Source organism: Dendropsophus ebraccatus, chromosome 4, assembly GCF_027789765.1.
Source record: "Dendropsophus ebraccatus isolate aDenEbr1 chromosome 4, aDenEbr1.pat, whole genome shotgun sequence".
In the NCBI taxonomy this organism is placed as follows: Eukaryota; Metazoa; Chordata; class Amphibia; order Anura; family Hylidae; genus Dendropsophus; species Dendropsophus ebraccatus.
This window is the reverse complement of record NC_091457.1, coordinates 39,633,498-39,654,666: the sequence shown is the minus strand read 5'-3', so window position 1 is coordinate 39,654,666 and position 21,169 is coordinate 39,633,498. Positions and strand designations below refer to the sequence as shown.

The following is a 21,169-nucleotide window of genomic DNA, read 5'->3' as shown; positions in this document are numbered from 1 at the left end:
TTTTTGTCCCCTTGACTCCCCAGGGCAGAATCCAACTTCTGCAACTACAGGGTTTGGATAACATTGCCAAACCCAAACATTTTTACAGAGCCGCTCAATACTAATCATGACCCAACAACAGTTCCCAACAAACATGTTCACATCAGGTTCAGATGTTGATTTACCAAAATGTGTTAAATGAGTAAAGAAAAAAACCCATTACTAATTGATTGGCATCTACCATTATGCTACGTTTACACGGAACGATTATTCGCCCGATCCTACGATTAACGATGTTGGAGTAACAATATTTTTTTCATAACGATCAGCGTTTAGACGGTACGATATATCGTACGGAAATTTGTTTTGCGATCGATTTGTTAAACACATAGGTTAAATCGGCAAACGACTGTTTACGCGGAACGATCTGCAAATTTTTTTTCAAACGATCAACAACGATTTGAGAACTTGTTGAAAGATCAAAATGAACGATTTCTTGTTCGTCGTTTGATCGTTCGCTGCGTTTACATGTACGATTATCGTTCGAATTCAATCGTTATCGTGCAAATTTGCACGATAATCGTTCCGTGTAAATGCAGCATTACTTGCCGGATGGAATCAATACGAAGCTACACATGTGCCTCATTTTAAGAAGTATTGGCTTTTGGCCAGGCTTAGTAATTCCACCAGCTGAGAGGGCTATTCCCTAGTTGTCTGCCCCTCACACCTTTGGGCATTGTACAGCATAATGCTGCGTTTACACGTAACGATTATCGTGCGAATTTGCGCAATAACGATTGCATTAGAACGATAATCGTATTCGTAAACGCAGCGATCTTTCAACATGTCATCAAATTGTCGTTCGGCGTTCGCGAAAAATTCGCTGATCGTTCGGTGTAAACAGTCGTCGCGCGATTATCCGGCCACCCGCAGCCCCGCCTGCCGCCCGGCCCCCCGCTCGCAACCCGGCCCCCTCGCTCGCAGCCCAGCTCATCCGCAACCCCTGCGCCGGCTCGATCGCCACCTCCGCCGCTCTGAACGCCGCCGCACTGATCACCGCCGCCGCCGCTCCGGTCGCCACCATCCCCCCCCGGCCGCCGCCGCTCCGATCGCATCCGATTGCATCCGATCAATGCAAGGCAGCACTGATTGGCTGAAGAGGAGCCGTTTGAAATTCCCGGCTCCCCTCTTCAGCCAATCAATGCAAGGCTGCACTGATTGGCTGAAGAGGGGAGCCGGGAATTTCAAACGGCTCCTCTTCAGCCAATCAGTGCTGCCTTGCATTGATTGGCTGAAGAGGAGCCGTTTGAAATTCCCGGCTCCTCTTCAGCCAATCAGTGCTGAAGAGGAGCACTGATTGGCTTAAGAGGAGCCATTTAAAATTCCTGGCTCCCCTCTTCAGCCAATCAGTGCACTGAAGAGGGGAGCCGGGGATGTCGAAAGACCTGCTGCGCGGAGCAGGCAACGTATGCTCACGGCGGGGGGACCGGAGCGGCGACCGGAGCGGCGGCGGGGGTGGCGATCAGAGCGGCGGCGGGGGTGGTGATCGAGACGGCACAGGGGGCTGCGGATGAGCAGGGGGGGCCGGGCTGCGGGCGGGCCGGGCTGCGGGCGTGTGATCGCAAAACGATTTCTCCATACGATATATCGTACCGTCTAAACGCTGATCGTTATGAAAAAAAAAATCATTACACCGTCATCATTATTCGTACGATCGGGCCAATTATCGTTTCGTGTAAACGCACCATAAAGGAGCACTATAATTGTCAGGAATTCCCTCAGGAGCCAACCAATGTGAATCTATTGATTATTTATTTATTTTATTTTTTTACAGGACTTTGTGGAAATTTCAACAACATACAAAGAGATGACTTCAGGATTATGAGTGGTATTATCGAGGGCACTGCTTCTGCTTTTGTCAATACATGGAAGGTGTCTTCTCATTGTAATGATATCCATGACATGTTAGAAGATCCTTGTTCTCTTAGAGTAGAAAATGGTAGGTCATTGGGCTTGTCCAATTTCCACTTAAAAAATAAAGAAAAAAATGATTTCACATCTATGAATAGTTTATCCATGCGTGAGATAAAATGGACTTACTTTTCCAGGACATCTTAAGGCTATATTCACACAACGTCAAAAATAGAGAAAAGGAAGCCGATTTTCATATTTAAAATGGCCATTTTTTCTGCGATTTAACTGACTGCAATGGCAATGCATTGAAGTCAATGGGAAGACGGACGTCCAATGCACATAGTGTATTGAATAACAGACGTTTTTGCCGCAAACGTCAAAAAAATGAACATGATCATTATTTTCGGGCGTCTTTTGCAAACAGCGGACGTTTTTTGTTTTCCTTTTTCCAACGTTCTTTCTCCGTCTTTACTATTAAATTCAATGGATTTTTCAATTAAGACACACCCAAAGTTCAATTAGTAATCCCTAACTAAAATAATGTGCAAACACCAGTCATTGCACTAAGGGGAGACCAGGCTGCTAAATAACGGAGACTCAAAATAACGGACGTCATTTTAAACTGAGCTGAAAAAATGTTGTGTGAACATAGCCTAAAGATACTTGCCGGTCTTAAATTAGACCCCACCCTCAATTAGTGCGCCAGATTCATTAACCCCTTAAGGACAAACGCCGCGATCCCGGATGCCGCCTGTAGCCCAGGACCGCGGCTATTAGCGGGCACGGTCTGATCGCCGTGTCCGCTAATAAAGTAATCGGATGCATCTGTCAAAGTTGACAGCTGCATCCGATTACCGGATGCAGCCGTTCCCTGGTGTCTAGTGGCGGAGATCATTGTCCCGGAGGAGCGATTTCCGTGACTGAAGCCGGCTGAGGTCTCAGCCAAGATGGCGCTGACCCCGGCTCGGCACTCGGATGCTTTCGGCTGCAGCAGCTGAAAGCAAACGAGTGCCAATCTCATTGATCTAAAAGGCGCAGTGGGGAAAATAAATATTTTTTGCACTGCCGATTTTGCAAGTTCTTCCACCTACAAAGAATGTAGAGATCTGTAATTTTATCGCTGTTACACTTCGACCATAAGAGGTGAATGTATTGTATGATTTTAAATAATTAATTAGCATTTTATTGCATGAAATAAGTATTTGATCACTTACAAACCAGCAAGAATTCCGCCTCTCACAGACCTGTTACCTGTACCAGAGACTCATTGCCTTTATAAAAAAAACAGGTCCACGCACTCAGTCACACTCCAACCTCTCCACCATGGCTAAGACCAAGGAACTGTCTAAGGACACCAGGGACAAAATTGTAGACCTGCATTAGGCTAGGATGGGCTAAAGGGCAATATGGGAGCAGCTTGGTGAAAACGCAACAACTGTTAATGTAATTATTAGAAAATAGAAGAAACACAACATGATTGTCAATCTTCCTCTGTATGGGGTTCCATGCAAGATCTTGCCTTATGGGGAAAGGATGAGCCCACAACTACAGAGAAGGACATGGTCAATTACATGAAGAAAGCTGAGATCACAGTCTCAAAGATTACCATTAGTAATGCACTATGCTGTCATAGATTAAAATCCTGCAGGGGTCCCCCTGATTGTGCCAGCACATAACCAGGACCATTCACCAATGAAGTTCACCAATGACAATCTGTTTGATCCAGAGGAGGCATGGGAGAAGGTCATGTGCACAGATGAGAACAAAATAAAACATTTGGGTAACAACTCCACTTGCTGTGTTTGGAGGGAGTATACAGTCCCAATAATAATTGTGATTAATTTTTTTTTATAGATTCTGTCTCTCACAGTTGAAGTGTTCCTACGATTAAAATTGTAGACCTCTACAATAAAAATTATAGACCTCAGTTCTTTGTAGGTGGAAAAACTTCAATGTAGGTGCAAAATCGTCAATGTCTCTAAGACATTCCTTACTGTATGTGTGTGTGCATGAAAAGAAACAAAATTAGCACGTGTAAAGCAACTGTTACAGTAAAACACTGAAGTGCTAAGGAATAGGTATACATTAAAGAGGATGGACGCTCCCATAGAAACTAATACAAGCAACACTTAACAGCTTTGCAACATGTGCTGAACATCCTCTGGACACATGTAGTGTTTGTTATGTCTGGGATTCCGAGTGGCATTTTCTAGAAGGAAAATCTCACCCACACACAGTAAGGCTATGTTCACACTTCGTAAAACTACGGCCGTTGTTGCCGATGGCAACAACGGCCGTAGTTTTTGTGTAGTGGAACACAGCCTATTAAGCAATGGGATCCCGGCCGAAGCGTACACACATCATATACGCTCCGGCCGGAATCTGTGCTGCCCCGCAAATAACTGACATGTCATGTGAATTATTCAGTGAATTCCGGCCGGAGAAAGACCTGTCAGTTCACACAGTGAAGCGAGCGGCTCCGGCCGCTTGCTTCACTGTGTGCTATGGGAAGCTCTGATGCGGCCGAGATGATCCGGCCAGAGACCGGCCGTTCCGTGACCTGGCCGGGGTCACGGAACGGCCAGTCTCATACGTAGTGTGAACATGGCCTAAGGGTTTCCCAGAAAAATCTCTGCCATATTACAACATCTGCTTGGCATGCTTGATCACCAGATTAGTGACCAATTAGGCATGTATGGCAAGTTAAAGGGGCAAAAACATGGCCACTTTTTCCACAGACAGCACCACTCTTGCCTCCAGTTTGGGTGCAGGTTTTGTAACTCAGTTCCATTGAAGTGAATGGAGCTTAATTGCAAACCACACCTGAACTGGAGACAAGCGTAGTGCTGTCTTTGGAAGAAAGTGCCCATTTTTTTTCAGCACTGGATAACCCCTTTAACTTCAGCAGTCTACGTGTGGGAGAGAGGTAGTAGTGGTTTTGGAGGGTCACTTGCCAGGGTGATGTTGATAACCCAATGTTCTCCTGTAGCCCAACTATCTTTTGTCTGTATATTTTCTCCAGTGAAGTAAAGTGCAGGAAAGAGAACACTGGACACTAGGATTCTGTGAAACAATGTTAACAGTTTTTACTGATACTTCTTACACATAGGATGTTACAGTCTTGAGTATAGATGAGTGAGTATTCAGTCACTGTTCCTTTAAAGGTTGCTTTGCAGCAGTTTTACTGACAAAATAAGACCCAGATTTATCAATCTGTCTGAGACAAAAACGTACACGTTTGTCCCAGACAGCATCCAATGACCACCCATAATAAGAAATGAGTTCTGCACTGTGATTGGCTGCTATTTGTCTCAGACAGATTGATAAATCTGGGCCAAAGTCTTTCTGTGGAGTATGTATTTATTGTAAGGTAAAGTGTAATACAAAATTATAGTCAGTTACGGGTATATTGATTTACATCCACCACTTCTGGTTGAAGTTACAGGACTAGGGACTACTAGCCACAGCACAACTTTTTATGGGAGACCATTTGGAAAGTTATGTGACCATGGCATCACTCATTTATTACGTAGAGTATGCCAATGTAACCCTTACACTACTGTTTCATCTCAATGTATGCAATGTAATAGATATTTTAACAGAATTCCAATAAAAACAAAAATAATAAATAAATCATGCCTAAAATCCAGGAAAACATTGATTTATCCTAAAAAATAAAAATAAAAATAAATAAATAAATAAAATTAAAAACAAAAAAAATATATATATATATACACACATGATCATTGATTTTTTTTTTCTCCAGCTGATTATGCAAGTTATTGGTGTGGGATACTTCTTAATCGTACTGGGGTATTCAGCCCATGTCATCATGTAGTAGAACCAGAAATTTATCACAAGGTAAATAACTGTGTATTTCTCTGATTTCTTCAGTAGATAAATATTTTAGGCTGTTTCTGATTCAGGCTTTCTAACAGGGGTTTTAATATTCTAACTAACAACTAACTAACTAACCATATTCCTCTAACTTAAGAAAGAAAAAGAACTAAAAAAGAAGAAGATATTTAATCATATAACAAGTAGAAGTGTTTTACTTAATAATACTGAGATTTACCTATTTTAAAGGGGTATTCCCCTTAAGGCTATGTTCACACACTGTATAGTGGCCATTGTTGAGTGCAAGCAATGACCATTGTTTAGCATGTTCCTACGGCTGACATTGCAATATCAGCTGTAGGAACATTATTTTAGCTCTATATTGACTGCTGTCCCATTTGGGTGTGTCCTATAATAAAATTCTATTGACTTTAATGCAAAAGACCAGTATAAGAAAAAGTACTGTGTTAACAACTAAAAACAACGGCTGTTGTTTACGAAACAACGGCCTTTAATAATTGACATGTTCATTATATTTACGGCTCAATCGAACAACGACCAATGTTCACTACATGGTTGTTGTTTGCATTGAGTTCAGTGCAAATCATTTCATTATGAAATGTTTAAATTTAAAACAACAGCCGTTGTTTTCATAAGAAGTATTTTGTGTGAACATAGACTAAAAAATTAATAAATCATAGATTGCTGGGCCGTGGGAAAATAAGAAAGAAAAAGCTTTATTTACCTATCCCATCCTACCTATCCTTTTTTCCCCAAACCTAGTGCCTAGTAATACTGACCACATTGCAGACCCCAGGCAAGACAGTTTAAGAGACTCTGTCAGTAGGTTTATGCTGTCCTATCTCAGGGTACCATAAACTAGTGACAGAGAAGCTGAACAGAATAATATATCACTTACATTGTTCTGTGCAGCTGATCCAGAGTTATCCTCCTGAATAACATGGACAATAAGTAGTCCTCTCCATTATGTGTGTGAGCCCAGTAGTCCTCATTATTCAAGAGTAGCATAAAACTCCGCCCACCAGCTGCTGATTGAAAGTTACCTATCCATGCTGTGTATAGGCAGTCACCTGTCAATCAGTAGCTGGAGGGCGGGGGCAAGGGTATGGTAAGAATCCTATTTTCCTGCATATTAGGAGAATGGTTGAATAAAATTATGTAATAAAACCATCTGTTCAGCATTTTTGTCACTAGTTTATGCTGCACTCATTTAGGGCAGTATATACCTAGTGACAGATTCCCTTTAAGCTTCGGATTATGTAACAAGAATGCAAACCAGAAAGCACTGTCTAAGCCACAACATCTGCTTATTGAAATCTGCAGTAGAAAGTTTTCCATGGCAGGTTTTGTGCAAATTATGTAAATTAAAAATAATAATAACAACACCACAAAGGTCCAGCTGTACTAAAAAATGTTATGTGCTAACATTAGGTCGATATGCTATTTGACAAATCTGTTGCATTTAAGGACTCTCCACTCTAAAGATCCCCATAAACTTTACAGTTCTGTCTGCCAAAGGACCATCAGTATAAAGTGTATGGGGGAGCGGGGTCTACTGAGACTTCATCAATAAATGATGTTAGCAGAGATGATGGGGAGTCACTGACCAGCCCTTTGTTCTCAGAGAGATTGGTTACTCCCTATAGAGAACTCAGGAATATTCAGCCATGCTGAATGCTTGAGTGTATGGGAAGGAATGGAAAGATACCTATCACCCAAACAGTTATTAAAGGTGTATGGCCACTTTAAGTTCATGGGGTGCTCAGGAACCAGGATAAGAGAGCAGATAAGAGGAGGGGGCATGGAACACGTAACACAGGCAGACACAGCATCTTGTTTAGGTCCTGCTGTTTGACCTCTACAGGCTGCCATGCTGTGAGTCCTCCTCTTTCTCCTCTCTGACCACACAGCTGAAAGAAGGTCCAAGACACTGGGACACTTATTAAGGTTCTATGGAATTTCATGGTTACAAAAATCTTTAAACAGACATCAACATAATATTGGAAGATTTAAATAAATGGAATAAAAAATGGAAATAATAATAAAAATGATGGCATCTTGTTACATGATTTTTTTTATGTGAAAGTTAACTAAGAAAAACTTAAAAAAATATATATATATACTTTTTCAGAATTGCATGATGGATACCTGTAGCTGTGATAAAAGTGAAGAATGCATGTGTTCTGCCCTCTTCTCCTATCATAAAATATGCGCAAGTAAAGGGATTATAATCAAGGGCTGGAAAGTAAAAGCCTGCCGTAAGTACTGTGCACAATCTAATCCTAATTTCTAGATAACTTTTACTCTAATTTCTAGATTAACTTTTACTCTATTAACATGATGCTGTGAAATGATAGTTGTAACCTTAACAACACAATCAATATATAACCCTTAATACGGTCTATTGGAGTGTAAGAGTATTCCACATTTAGCAAAAAAAGTTTATTCAATGTATAATTTTTTTTAAAAATTACTATTTTTAATATGATTTTATTTCTTCTTAGTTTTTAAAATCTCTGCTTGCCGTCCATGCTGAGATCACATAAAGCAGTGCAACATTAAGTAATTTCTTTACATAAGAGTTAGCTAATGCATACCTCATTCTAGTGAGAATACAAAAAAAGTGGTTCTTGCGTTGATTTATATAAAAATGAGGGGGTCTAACAATTCCAAAATTTGGGATGTAAATATTGGGAGTTATATTTACAGTGCCTTTTAAGAAGATTGGCAATGCAAAACAAGCTGTCAGTAAGACAATAAGAATCAATAAGAAATAATTAGGGATCAGGTCTGGAGCCTACAGAATTCTCTGTGCAGCTCTGTAATATGATATAAGCTTCCACTCACTCAGGATAATATACATAGAGTGTTACCTCTTAAAAAGAACATCCATGTAATAGAAAGTGAGTGTAGACTTGCTGTGCTACTCAACCGGTTTGGTATTGGGCCACACCAGATAGTGAAGTCTACTTGTCCTCTAGGTCCCGATCCAGGATGCAGAAGCTGGATTTCTGCAGCTGAAGGGCACCCGATTGCTCAATAAGTGCAGTCTTAGTATGAGCAGCAGCTGTTTCCCAAGAACCAGACAGAGTCAATACAAGGCAACAGTGAACAGGCCTAATATACATGGTCAGTAAGCCAGGTCATCAGCAGAAGAGTAAGCGAAGTCCAGGGATGATACATGTTTCATAGTCTAACAGAAGATGGGTCAGGGCAGGCGGCTTCAGAGACAACTCAGGAAATCAGGAAGGCAGGCAGAAAACATAATCCGAAGAACAGGCAGCGGTCAGGATACACAAGAATACAGCAGAAACAACAGAAAGATACCTTTGACTCCAACAAAGCAAAGGCAAATAAATGGCAGGTTGAGCACAGCAGAGGAGCAGACAGGACAGCACTGCTACTTTTGAGTCTTGTCCACCAGTGTTGCTATCCAAAATATTATAAAGTAGGGCTGGTTTTCACAAAGGAGATGACCACTATGTATGATATACAGTGGAATAAAAAAATCTGTCAGATTAAGTCTGGTCCTGATAAACAGTAGTCTTTTGAAAGGGTTTCATTGTAGTTTAATATTTATAAAAAGGTACTGTACCAAAGTGTTTAAAAACTTATGAAATATCCTAGTGTTTACAATTAAGCTTCTTCCCGCTCTTTGCACATGCTTTCCAAGACAGTCCCATAGACTTACATTATAAGACCATTTCTGTCACCTGGAACAGAGCCATAATAGAACACTTAGCATGGCCTTCTCCTGACTCGTTCTAACAATTAGTTGGGGGTTGAACACCCAGACCCCAACTGATCAAAATGTTTGTCACTTCTCTTTGGACACATCAAACTTTTTGTTAAAGCTTTATTAACAACATTTTATACCGTATCATTTCTAGACTTTTGTCAGTGTTTAAATATATATATATATAATTTTTTGTACATGTATTTGTTTGTTGTCAGTGAATCAGAACACATGCCTTCATTTAGATGAAACAACCCATAAATATCTAGTTCAAGCTAAGAAGAGGTTGTATCGAATCTAGCCACTGTTCTCCAGACTCTAAATAGAAAACTTTAAAGGGGTAGTGCGGCGGTAAGCAATTATTCACTAAATAACACACATTACAAAGTTATACAACTTTGTAATTTATGTTATGTTAGTGAGTGGCCCCCTTCCCCGTGTTTCCCCCCACCCACGCCACCCCGGAAGTGTAGTGCTCTATACTCACCTGATTCTTGTCGACTCCCGCCCGCCATCTTGAAACAATGATGTCATCTTCGGATGGCCGGCCGAACCGCTCCGACCGTCCCTAGTGCCGGCCGCCCTCTGCCGTGCCATCATCCGCTCAGCCGGGACGGTCGGAACGGTTCGGCCGGTCACCCGAAGATTACATCATTGTCACAAAATGGCAGACGGGGGTCGAGACGAATCAGGTGAGTATAGAGCACTACACTTCCGGGGGTGGCGTGCGTGGGGGGAAACACGGGGAAGGGGGCCATTCACTAACATAACATAAATTACAAAGTTGTTATGTAATGTGTGTTATTTAGTGAATAATTGCTTACCACCGCACTACCCCTTTAAGGCTCTTTTTGTTCACAGTGCAATTTGTTACAAAAAAGTTGTTACTCTAACAACACAAAATATATATTGTATACACAAAAAGAATCAGACAGTTTTTACAGAATATGACACAGAATGTGTCATAAAATAGTATGTTTATCAAAATTTTACTTCTGTGAAACACAATATCATTGTTTGACAAAATAAGTGTTATTTTGTGTGACAGAATTCCTTCTGTGTGAAAAAAAACTAATGTTTCTGAAATCTGTGTGACAAAACATATTCTATATAACAAAATGAATTTAGTGAATTCAGTGTTACAACATTTTTTATTCAACACAATGGTATTTTGTCATTTTTTTAGTAAAAAAAAATGGTTTTGTGATTCAAAATGAATTTTGTGCACACAAAAAAACTGTTACAAAATTATTTTATTTTAAACATAATGAATTGTGTGATCTCTAATCAGATTTTGTCACCAAGAGGACATTTTGGGGGACATTTATGAATGCTGTGCCCCTGACGTATGCAAGGCAGAAGGTTTAGATTTGCCTCTTCTCCCTGGCAACCGCCAGCCATATCGGGAGGGGGGACAGCAAGGCGGGGAGGAGACGTGGCCTTCTCCTATGTCTGTTTTACCATGATTTAAAAGAGTTATCCAGCGCTACAAAAACATGGCCACTTTCTTCCAGAGACAGCCCCACTCGTCTCCAGTTTGGGCAGGTTTTGCTGCTCAGCTCATTGAAGTGAATGGAGCTTTATTGCAAACAGCACCTGAACTGGAGACAAGAGTCGTGTTGTCTCTGAAAGAAAGTGGCCATGTTTTTGTAGCACTGGATAACTACTTTAATCCTGCTCAGAGGTGTAGATTTCTGTGCCCACAGGACATGTTCACTAAGAGGCATGTTGGGGTCAGGCCTTTATTAATGTCCCCCTTTGAGTTAAAAATACATTGTGGACAAATAACGCACAATAGAAAACTTTGAGATAGATCTGCAATTGCTAAAGTTTAGCATCATGTACATAGAAATAACAGAGTATATATAGAGCATAGTTTTAATTACTCCCGTATTCAAAAAAATTAAATATTTTATTTGTATTTCCAGACAAATACTCAACATACTGTCCTAAAACCCAGATTTATAGCTACCATGTCAGCTCATGTCTACCCACTTGCCGCTCTCTAAGTGAGCCGGACATTTTCTGCAAAGTTGTCTTTGATCCATTGATTGGGTGTACATGCCCGCAAGGCTTTTATCTGAATGAATTTGGTATGTGTATCAAGGCTTCTTCTTGTCCATGCTATTACCGAGGCAATGAGATACCCCCTGACCAGTCCATAACTGATAATGGAATTCTTTGGTGAGTATTTCACATTTTAGGGTCCATTTACACAGAAAGATTATCTGACAGGTTATCTGCCAAAGATTTGAAGCCAAAGCTAGAAACAGACTATATTTAGAGATCAGGTCATAAAGGAAAGCCTGAGATTTCTCCTCTTTTAAAATCCATTCCTGGCTTTGGCTTCAAATCTTTGGCAGATATTCTGTCAGATAATCCGGCAGTACAATGACGGCTACTGGTACATTGTTTTAGTTAAGGTGGATTGATTGGCCTTTGGGTGTGTCTTTAATTAAAAAGCCCATTGAATTTAATAGTAAAACAGTTAAAGGAGGTGAAAAAAGAAAAACTGGGTGAGAACAACTAAAAAAAAACATCCGCTGTTTGCAAAAGACGCGTGAATATAATTGTCATGATCATTATTTTTTACGTTTGCGCAGACAAACGTCTGTTATTTAATCAACTATGTGCATTGGACGTCCGTCATTCATATTGACTTCAATGCCATGCATTTAAATCAATTAAATCGGTGCAAAAATGGGCGTCTTTTTAAATAGAAATGCCTTTTTTTTTTTTTAAATGTAGTGTGAACATAGCCTATAAGTTTCTCTTATGTCCAGTGTGACATATATAAAGCATGTTGTATTAACAAAGATCGGTTTGCTAATCTTTAAATGCAAGACAGGTATTATTATTATTAGCATTATTATTATCTAAAGTATTTTTAATATTGATATATTTTCTGTTTACATTTTTTTAGTGTCTGTAACAAAGGAAAACTAAACTGTTTGACCCCACCTGTAACAGGTAAAAAAAAAAAGCTTTTCAGTTTCCCCTATATCAGTTTTCTTACATAGAAATCATACCGTAAGCTGTAATGCTTTATGCTTTACCGTGTACAGTACCCCTGATATTTAATACCTCCTCAGCAGCACCGCTAGGATCAGTAGTAATAAATGTCACCTGTGCACTGCAGACAATGGTGGCTTTTGCTCTACCATACATTCAACTTTATCTGAGTTCTGAGGACACAGACACAGATACAGCACAGTTGTCACATGGCCAGGACTGATGCACCATTTGCTTTTTCATTATTATTTTTTTTCCAGACAGTTATATAAAGGCTTTTCTGTGGGACAAGTTTTAGCGTTCTTATAAATAGAACTTACAGATTACTTTTTTTTCTTGGGGGGGCCTGTATTTCTCTTTCTTCTGGGAGCTAGATGGAGGATTATTTTTTGCTAAAAAAGTTCTAAAAAGTTTTTCTTGGAGGCAGATTAACAAAATTATAGCACTCTTGCGCTGTTTTTTTTTTTTTTTTAAATGTCACACTGCAGAATAAATAATGGTATAGTTTAATCATTCGATTTGTTATGGATGTGATAATACACATACATGTATAGTTTTTTGGTTTGTTCATTTTAGAAAAAAGAAAATGCAAGTGGAATTCATGAATTTTCTTTTTATTTATTTTTAATGGGGGTGGGGGGTTGGGGTAATATTTTATCACTAGCCTCAGGGAACTCTAACTACTGTTGCGCTGTGACTCTATAGCCAATCTATACTGCTGCACCTCTGGCATGGCTGTATACAGGGCAAATACACAGCAGAAGGGGAGAGGGGTAAGGAGCTGGGTCATCTCTGTTGTTTACCAAGTGTCTACATATAATGAGTGGGTTAGGAAATAAAGTGAGTTGATTTTAAGGAAGTTATAACACGTAATTTTAAGGAAGTTATAACACGTAATGGTATCAGTCACAGACTTTCCTATGTCTACCTAGTTTATCAACTGGCTATCTAAACCAATGTTTAGGTCTTCTAATGATAGTTGCAGTCAATTCTTACAGAAATCAGGTGCACCCATGACTTTGATAGACATAAGGTTACAAAAATGTATATTGTGGTGTCTGCCCAAATATAGCTCAATATAGTGCACTTGGAATACAACTAAATATTTTCCCTCACTTTCTAGAATGTAAAGCTCCAATGACTTTAGTTAACTGTACCAAGAAGGGAGACACAGGGACAGAGTGTGCTAAAAGTTGTCAAACGTTGGATTTGCAGTGTGTGAGTATTCAGAATGTGAATTGTTCAAAAAATATTCTCATTTCAGTAATTTGCGGTACGTTGATTCATTCAATTTCCACACAATATCCCATATCTCTCAGTGAGTTTAATCACAACATTATAAAAAGCATTCAAACGCACAGTTTAAGCCTTAGGGCCAGTTCACACTGAGTAAATTCTGTGGAATTCTGTGACGGAGCTCTCTGTCGCCGAATCCAGCCTTCCTCAGTGTCAAACTTATCGTTCGTTTGAATAGCAGTTAACAATTAACGACCAAACGAAAAATCGTTGATCGTTTAATAAGGCCTGGACCTATTTTTATCGTTGCTTGTTCGCAAATCGTTCACATTGAATAGGATGTTGTTCGGTCGTTCGCAGTAGTGACGAACGCAATAGCGACGACAAGACGACTGCAAGAACGATCATAAGTAACGATTATCGTTCCAAATAAATGGGTGAACGATTTCAGGTCTTTCGCAACAGCAGTTGTTTGGATCGTTTATTGTTAAGGATTATGCGAGCGATAATCGTTCCGTGGAATAGGGCCCTTAGACTCTATGGAAGCGCTCGCACGCCTCTGCTCTCCTCCGGTCTGATGTGTCAATTCTTTGAGAGGGGAGGAAGCGGAGGCGTGCATGCCCTCCCATACAGTCATTGTGGGACACAGAGGCCGGCGAGATTCCGTGGCGGAGAGCTCCGCCGAATTTACTCAGTGTGAACTGGCTCTTTCAGTTCAGTTATCAGATCTCTATGTTGTAAAAAGCCATATTTTCAATATATAGAGAGCTTCATTAAAGTAAATGGAAAATGCACACACCATTGATTACAACCATTCAAATGATGAACTTGCTCACTGTTTACCAGTATTACGGGAGTTTTTTGTTTTACTTGTTTACACATTGGTTTATTTTCACCTACATAGTCAAGAGGGTGTCTGATCAATGCAGTAATTTATAGGTATAGCAGAGATAGGAATGAACAGATAACAGGGCAGGAATAGTGGTGTTGAGTGTGCATTATATAGGCAAAAAATGCAGGAAAAAAAACAGGACACTTTTTAAATTCTGATCTACATGTTACAAATAGAAACAGTAATTTCCATTCACTTTTTTAATGTACCATGGATGGTTGTATTTGCATTCTATAGTATTCCACTAGGTGTATACCAGGCTGTGTTTGTCCAATCGGACTTCTATCTGATGGCAAAGGAGGATGCATTCAACCAGAAAGCTGTCCATGCGTACACAATAGAGCCAGCTATAGCCCAGGACAGAAGATCCAAGTCAGATGTAATACTTGGTGTGTATAACTTTCAGTAATTTTATAATAAGCTTTGGGGTACGTTCACACAACGTTTTTTGAGGCAAAAATATGGCTGTATTTTAATAATTACGGGATCATGATCATTATTTATGGCCATATTTTTGCCTCAAAAAGCGTTAACCCTAAAAAAGGGCATATTATTAAGATTAAGTTTGCACAATAAGGCTATGTTCACACTACGTATAACTACGTCTGTAGTTCTTGCCGCAGAACTATGGCCGTAGTTTGCGGTGTGCAACAGAGCCTAATTTGTAATGGGATCCCGGCCAGAGCGTACACACATCATATACGCTCCGGCCGGGATCCCATACGCCGCCGGAAAAAACTGACAGGTGAGTTTTCTGCGGCCGAAATTCACTAAAGACCTGTCAGTTCACACAGTGAAGCGAGCAGCTCCGGCCACTTGCTTCACTGTGGGCTGTGGAAAGCTCTGATGCGGGCGTGGGCTGATGAGCCCGCATCAGAGCTCCGCGGCCGGACGGGTCATCTCGCCGGTACTTAAGTACTGGCTGCGATGATCCGGGCACAGACCGTCCGTTCGGTGACCTGGCCGGGGTCACGGAACGGACGGTCTGTTCCGTAGTGTGAACATAGCCTTAACCTTTTTTGTATGACTTTTTGTGTCATAAAGCATAGAAAAAATGCATTGCTTTGTCACACTGATCATAATTACAAGCAAAGTCACATTTTTCTGTAGCTCACTCATCAGCCTTGCTGTCTACAGTTACGGTAAGTATAGGGAGACCGACTTATGACATCGCTACTCTACAACTAGAGGCTTAAAATGTCCATACACTTTAGATTTGCCGTGAACAAAAAGGTATAGGGGGTCTTCTGACATTCCCCTGAAGGTAGATTATGTGAGAAGGATAAGGCATGTTGTATTTCAACTGACCAATTCATTTGATTATCCATTTGTCCAACAGCTATAGGTCTTTTTGTTGGGCAGATATCTGCCTAAAACAACCACCAAGCAAGTTCATTGAAACATGTTACATGGATCATTTAGACTGGCCAATAATTGCCAGTAAAAATGTTTTTAAAAATGTAAAAAAATAAAATGAACACATATGAGATGTTGAATATATATTGTTCATTTTTCAGTGTTTGTGAGAGAAGAAGATGGAAATGTACAAACAATACTTGTTTAGCTACTTGTACTATTTATGGCGATGGACATTTTATCACCTTTGATGGAAAACGCTACCTCTTTAATGGAGAATGCCAATATACCCTTTCACAGGTATTGTCTAAATGTCAACTAGGCTCCAATGGATTATATTTTATTTAATTTTAAGTGTACATGCTAAGAGTATTGTATATCAATTAAATGTAGCACTTTTTTTTACCTCAAGGACCATTGCTCTTTAAATGAAAACAATGGCACATTTAGGATAATAACAGAAAACGTTCCATGTGGAACCGCAGGAATGAGCTGCTCCAAGTCAATCAAAGTTTTCCTTGGGGTGAGTAAGCCAAACTATAATACATGACTACCAGAGGCAATATTCCCACTAGAGGAACGTGCCGTCATTTAGCTGCAAAAGGTGGCTGTCTTTTCGTAATGACAACCACAAATAGTGATCATGATCATTATTTGCGTCCATCATTGCCACTAAAATCTCGTAGTGGGAACATAGTTAGAATGTGTGATCTTGTCATAGTAATTGTTTTTTTCATACACTGCTTAACTGAATCAATTCTGTCTTCAAAGAGTTATGAGTTTATCCTTGAGGATGATCATCTAAATGTGGCCCAGAGAGGGATTGGTATCAATGTTCCTTACAGAGTGCGACTCATGGGTATCTACTTGGTTATTGAGGCTGAAAATGGTCTTATACTGTTATGGGATAAGAAGACAAGTATCTTCATCAAAGTCACTAGTGAATTTAAGGTAAGACTCAATTATGTGGTTGAAGCAACATAGTTATATTGTTTGGAGAATTTTTATTCTTTCCCAGCCCCAAAAATTGAAATTTTTTTACTTCTTTTTTTTCTCCTCCTCATCTTCTAAGACCAATAAAGTTTTTCCACTGACAGAGCTGTATAAGAGCTTATTTTAAAGGGGTATTCTGGAAAGAAGAAATTTATTTTTAAATCAACTGGTGTTCGAAAGTTAGACAGATTTGTAAATGACTTCTATTTAAAAAAAATTTAGCCTTCTATTATAAGCTTCTATATACAGTACTTTGCAGGAAGTGGTGTTTTATCTTTAAAGTGTCACTGTCGTTTAAATTTATTTTGCAGAAATCAACAGTACAGGCAATTTTAATAAACTTTGTAATTGGGTTTATTAGCCGAAAAATGCATTTTTATCATGAAAAAGCAGTTTGAAGCTCTCCCCCCTGTCTTTATGGTTCTCTTATGGAGAGGGGAGGGGTTAAGGGAGATAAGGCACCAAAACAGGACAACAAAGAGGTAATTTACAGCTACATCACCAGTAGAGATGAGCGAATACGATTCGATCAAGTAGGTTTTCGATCGAATATTGCGGTATTCGAAAGATTCGAATTCAATCGAGTTGTGAGGCGAATACGTGGGAAACATTTGAAAGCCCTTCCATCGCAGTTGGCGCTTTTTTTAATCCAATGACCATGCAAGGAGGCTGTGAGGGACCCTGGGACTACGCACGCAGCGCAAAAACAGCGTCTACCCTCATTGGATGGCTGAACCACATGACCTTGAATCTTAAATACTTGGCTCCCGCCTCTCAACTGCAGATGCGCTTTCAACCTAGCCAGGGAAAGATCTTGCAGCAGGGAGAGAGAGGTTTTAGTAGCGTTTTGGTTAGGTAGGCTTACTACTGACCCCAAAAGTCCTTTTTAGGGCTAATATCCAGTGAAAAAGTCATCTCTGAATCCAAAGCACTTCTCAGTGCTAAGAAATAGATGATAAAACAGCAGCATCAGCAGCTGTATTCATTTCAGTGCCCTGTGTGTACAAGTGACTTATAGTGTCCCTGTTTATCACCACTAAGGGCACGTTTTACATATTGTTCCAGTAGCCCACTAAGGGCACCTGATATATACTGTTTCAGTAGCCCAGTAAAAGGCACGTGACACATATTGTTCCAGTAGCCCAGAAAAAGGCACGTCATACATACTGTTCCAGTAACGTTCGTACAGCATTACGCGTGATATGAGCGAATAACATGACGCTCTGCGGACGCACATTGGAATCATGTATGTAACACTGCGCAAGAAATACGAACGAAATGTGTGAACATTGCCATAAATGTTCATAAAGCGTTCACAAATATTTTTCCTTCGCAACTACAGAGAGTGGCCATAGACTATAATTGGATCGAATACTCGTTCGAATAGTCGAATATCGGTGCCTATTCGATTCGAATTCTCGAAAGTTGAATATTTCACTACTCGTTCATCTCTAATCACCAGGCTATCTCCTCTGAAGTCCGCACTGACCTCTCTGACCTCTGAATAGCATCTTTCACACAGGTCCCACTGTGTAATCCTTTGTTCTCTGCCCTCTGCTTATCTCCCTCCTTCCTCCCCCCCCCTCTCCATAGGTTACACAGGGCACGTCTGATGTAAAAGAGTCTTGATTTCCTGATAATGAGCAGTAAATGAGAGATAGGAGGGAAGGGAGGGGGACCTGGGGAAGGTCTTTTTGAATGCAGATAATTGCATATTTGCCTAATAAACCTATTTACAATTTTTTTTTATAATAAGACAGTGACACTTTAAGTCTGACATGGTGCTTCCTGCTGCCACCTCTGTCCGTGTCAGAAACTGTGCAGAAATGTGGCAAATCCCCATACAAAACCTCTCCTGCTCTGGACAGTTCCTGCCGGGGTCTGTGACTTAAAGTGACACTGTCACCCCTTTTTTATTATGACTTTTCTATACAGGTGTAAAGGGCAAATTTTGCAGTTTTCACTTCTTATTTTATATCATACGTCATGATGCTTGTTCCAGTTAAAAGTGATCTTTTATCATCTGTGGATTGTGCTACCTGGGCAGGGCTTCAGCACCATTTAGCCCCTCTCACATCGGAATCGTAGGTCCCGCCCCATGACGTCATCGGCACATAGGCCCTGTCCTCTCTGTGGCCATTGGTATGGGCCGACCTAGAGGGGGTAGGGCCTAGACCTTTAGGCTGGCCTGGGCCTACGGTGGTGATGTGGGTGTGGCTAAGTGGCACTTTGGCTGTGAAGCCCTGCCCAGTCGGCACAATCCACAGATGATAAAATATCCCTTTTTATTGGGACAAGCACCATGTCATATGATTATAAAATAAAATATGAAAACTGCAAATTGTACCCTTTACACCTGTGCAGAGAAGTCATAATGCAAAGAGTGTCACTTTAAGCTCATCTTATTAAGGCAGAGAACTATAGAAAAACATATTGCCCCACCCTTTTCTGCATAATCAAAGACTCTGCCAACCAACATATGCAGTAGGGTTACCAGACATGTGCCACCCCTTATGCTATGAGCAAAACCACATTACATCTTTCTTCACTTTGTTGCCTGAAAGGTAAAGTTTTGTAGAGTCCCCATGAGGGATGTGGAGACTGTGGAGATTGGGGAAGGAGGATATTGTGTGGAGAACGTGCCGAGAAGAAGACTGTGTATGTGTGTGGGGGGGTGTTGGAGAGTCGGGAGATGAACCTGTTTGTATTGAGCTGTGTCTTTAACAGTGAGCCAAAGTACAATGAGTGTACAATTTATTGTAATGTAAAGAATCAGAGAGGAGTTTCTCCATCTGCTCAAATTACTGTACAGACGAGAAAGCTTTCGAATAGGCCTCGGGATGGCAGAAAGAAGTGTTTTGGGGATATTATTCTGAAGTGTATGGCTATTTTTTTTATTAGTCAGTCTGAATACCTGCCCCCAGAATGGTTGCATTAGAGGACATCCCCACTATATCCTTAAACATTGTACTCTTTGCATGTTGCACCTCCAATATTTGTCAGAAACAGGTGACTACATATTTGCCAAGAGCGCTGGGACCTTATACAAATGAGAGATCACTTTAAAATTGGCTATGTTTACCTTCAAAGGGGCCGAGGACTTGTGGCACAAGGTAAACCTTATGCCATTCCTCGGATAATATTGGGTGGCCTATCTCCTTTTCCTAGCTCTGGATATAGGAGAGAGAAAGATCACATATGGGCTCCAATAGGAGTAAGTACATGGAAGAGATAGGTTTCAAGGTCTGGGGGGGTGCCGCACAAAAGGTTTCAAAAGGGAGTTATTCTCTTTTCAAGCAAACTATGAGCAGTTATGAACATAGAAATTTTTCAGCTGAGCATAGTCAAACTCAAACTGCGGTCTCCTGTGAGATATGCGTTGAGAGCGTAAAACCAATGTATCGTGACAAACTTAAAAAAAGGAGGAGGCTTTTAATGCAGGCTGAAAAGAGGGATTTCCAAAAATGGGAGAAAAATATCCATCTTGAGAGAATAAGTGAGGGTGAAGTAGGGAACGTTTTCTTAGAGAGACGAAAGACATCATCTAGCAGGGATTGATTTCATTTTTAAGAATAGTAGGATCTGGATTGGGCAATAATTAAAAAGAAGAGTAGACTGGAGCGGAGAGAGAAAATAAAGTAATTCCAATGTGTGAGTGTTTCAGGGACGCTAAGAAGGTATGTGAAGCTAAGATATAATTAATTCGTGTTGGTCCTAAGTGTTTTCCTGGGAAAAGAGTAAAAAGTAAGGTCTTTGGCATCTGGGTTTAGAATCATCCATGTGTCACATAATTGCAAGGAGTGTAGAGATTTCAATTAATGGCAAGTGATCAGAGAGGGATCTGAAGAAGTGTCAAGAAGGGGATGTAGGGGAACAAGGAAGAGGTACAAAATGGTACACCTTTGTTAAATAGTCTGTGACCACCCAATTGACGTTCATGCCTGCTAAAGGAGAAAGGTCAATGACAAAGTCCATGACTATATGTGACCAAGGCAGTCGGAAATGGATACAGGCGGGAGCAGACTGGCAGGTTTTAAATGGGAAACCTTGTTTTGAGCATAATTGGTCCAAGAGGCCACATAGTTCTTGACAACCTCAAAAAAATTATGGGAGATCAACTGCCCATCTTTCTTCTTAACAAAGAAGAAACTGACACCAACTTAAGCGGAAGACTTGCCAATGAAGGCTTTCTG

General features: G+C 40.5%; 1 protein-coding gene across 1 annotated transcript in view; it reads left to right on the top strand.

Moving 5' to 3' along the window:
- The window catches only part of LOC138789260 (mucin-2-like), a 51,158-nt gene that overhangs the window by 10,203 nt on the left and 19,786 nt on the right, over positions 1-21,169 (top strand). The window contains exons 3-12 of the mRNA XM_069967861.1: positions 1,814-1,978; positions 5,660-5,754; positions 7,883-8,009; positions 11,416-11,671; positions 12,411-12,457; positions 13,623-13,717; positions 14,865-15,016; positions 16,145-16,283; positions 16,396-16,506; positions 16,755-16,934. Of these exons, the coding sequence (XP_069823962.1) occupies positions 1,814-1,978; positions 5,660-5,754; positions 7,883-8,009; positions 11,416-11,671; positions 12,411-12,457; positions 13,623-13,717; positions 14,865-15,016; positions 16,145-16,283; positions 16,396-16,506; positions 16,755-16,934 (1,367 nt within the window). The remainder of the gene's footprint in view (positions 1-1,813; positions 1,979-5,659; positions 5,755-7,882; positions 8,010-11,415; positions 11,672-12,410; positions 12,458-13,622; positions 13,718-14,864; positions 15,017-16,144; positions 16,284-16,395; positions 16,507-16,754; positions 16,935-21,169) is intronic.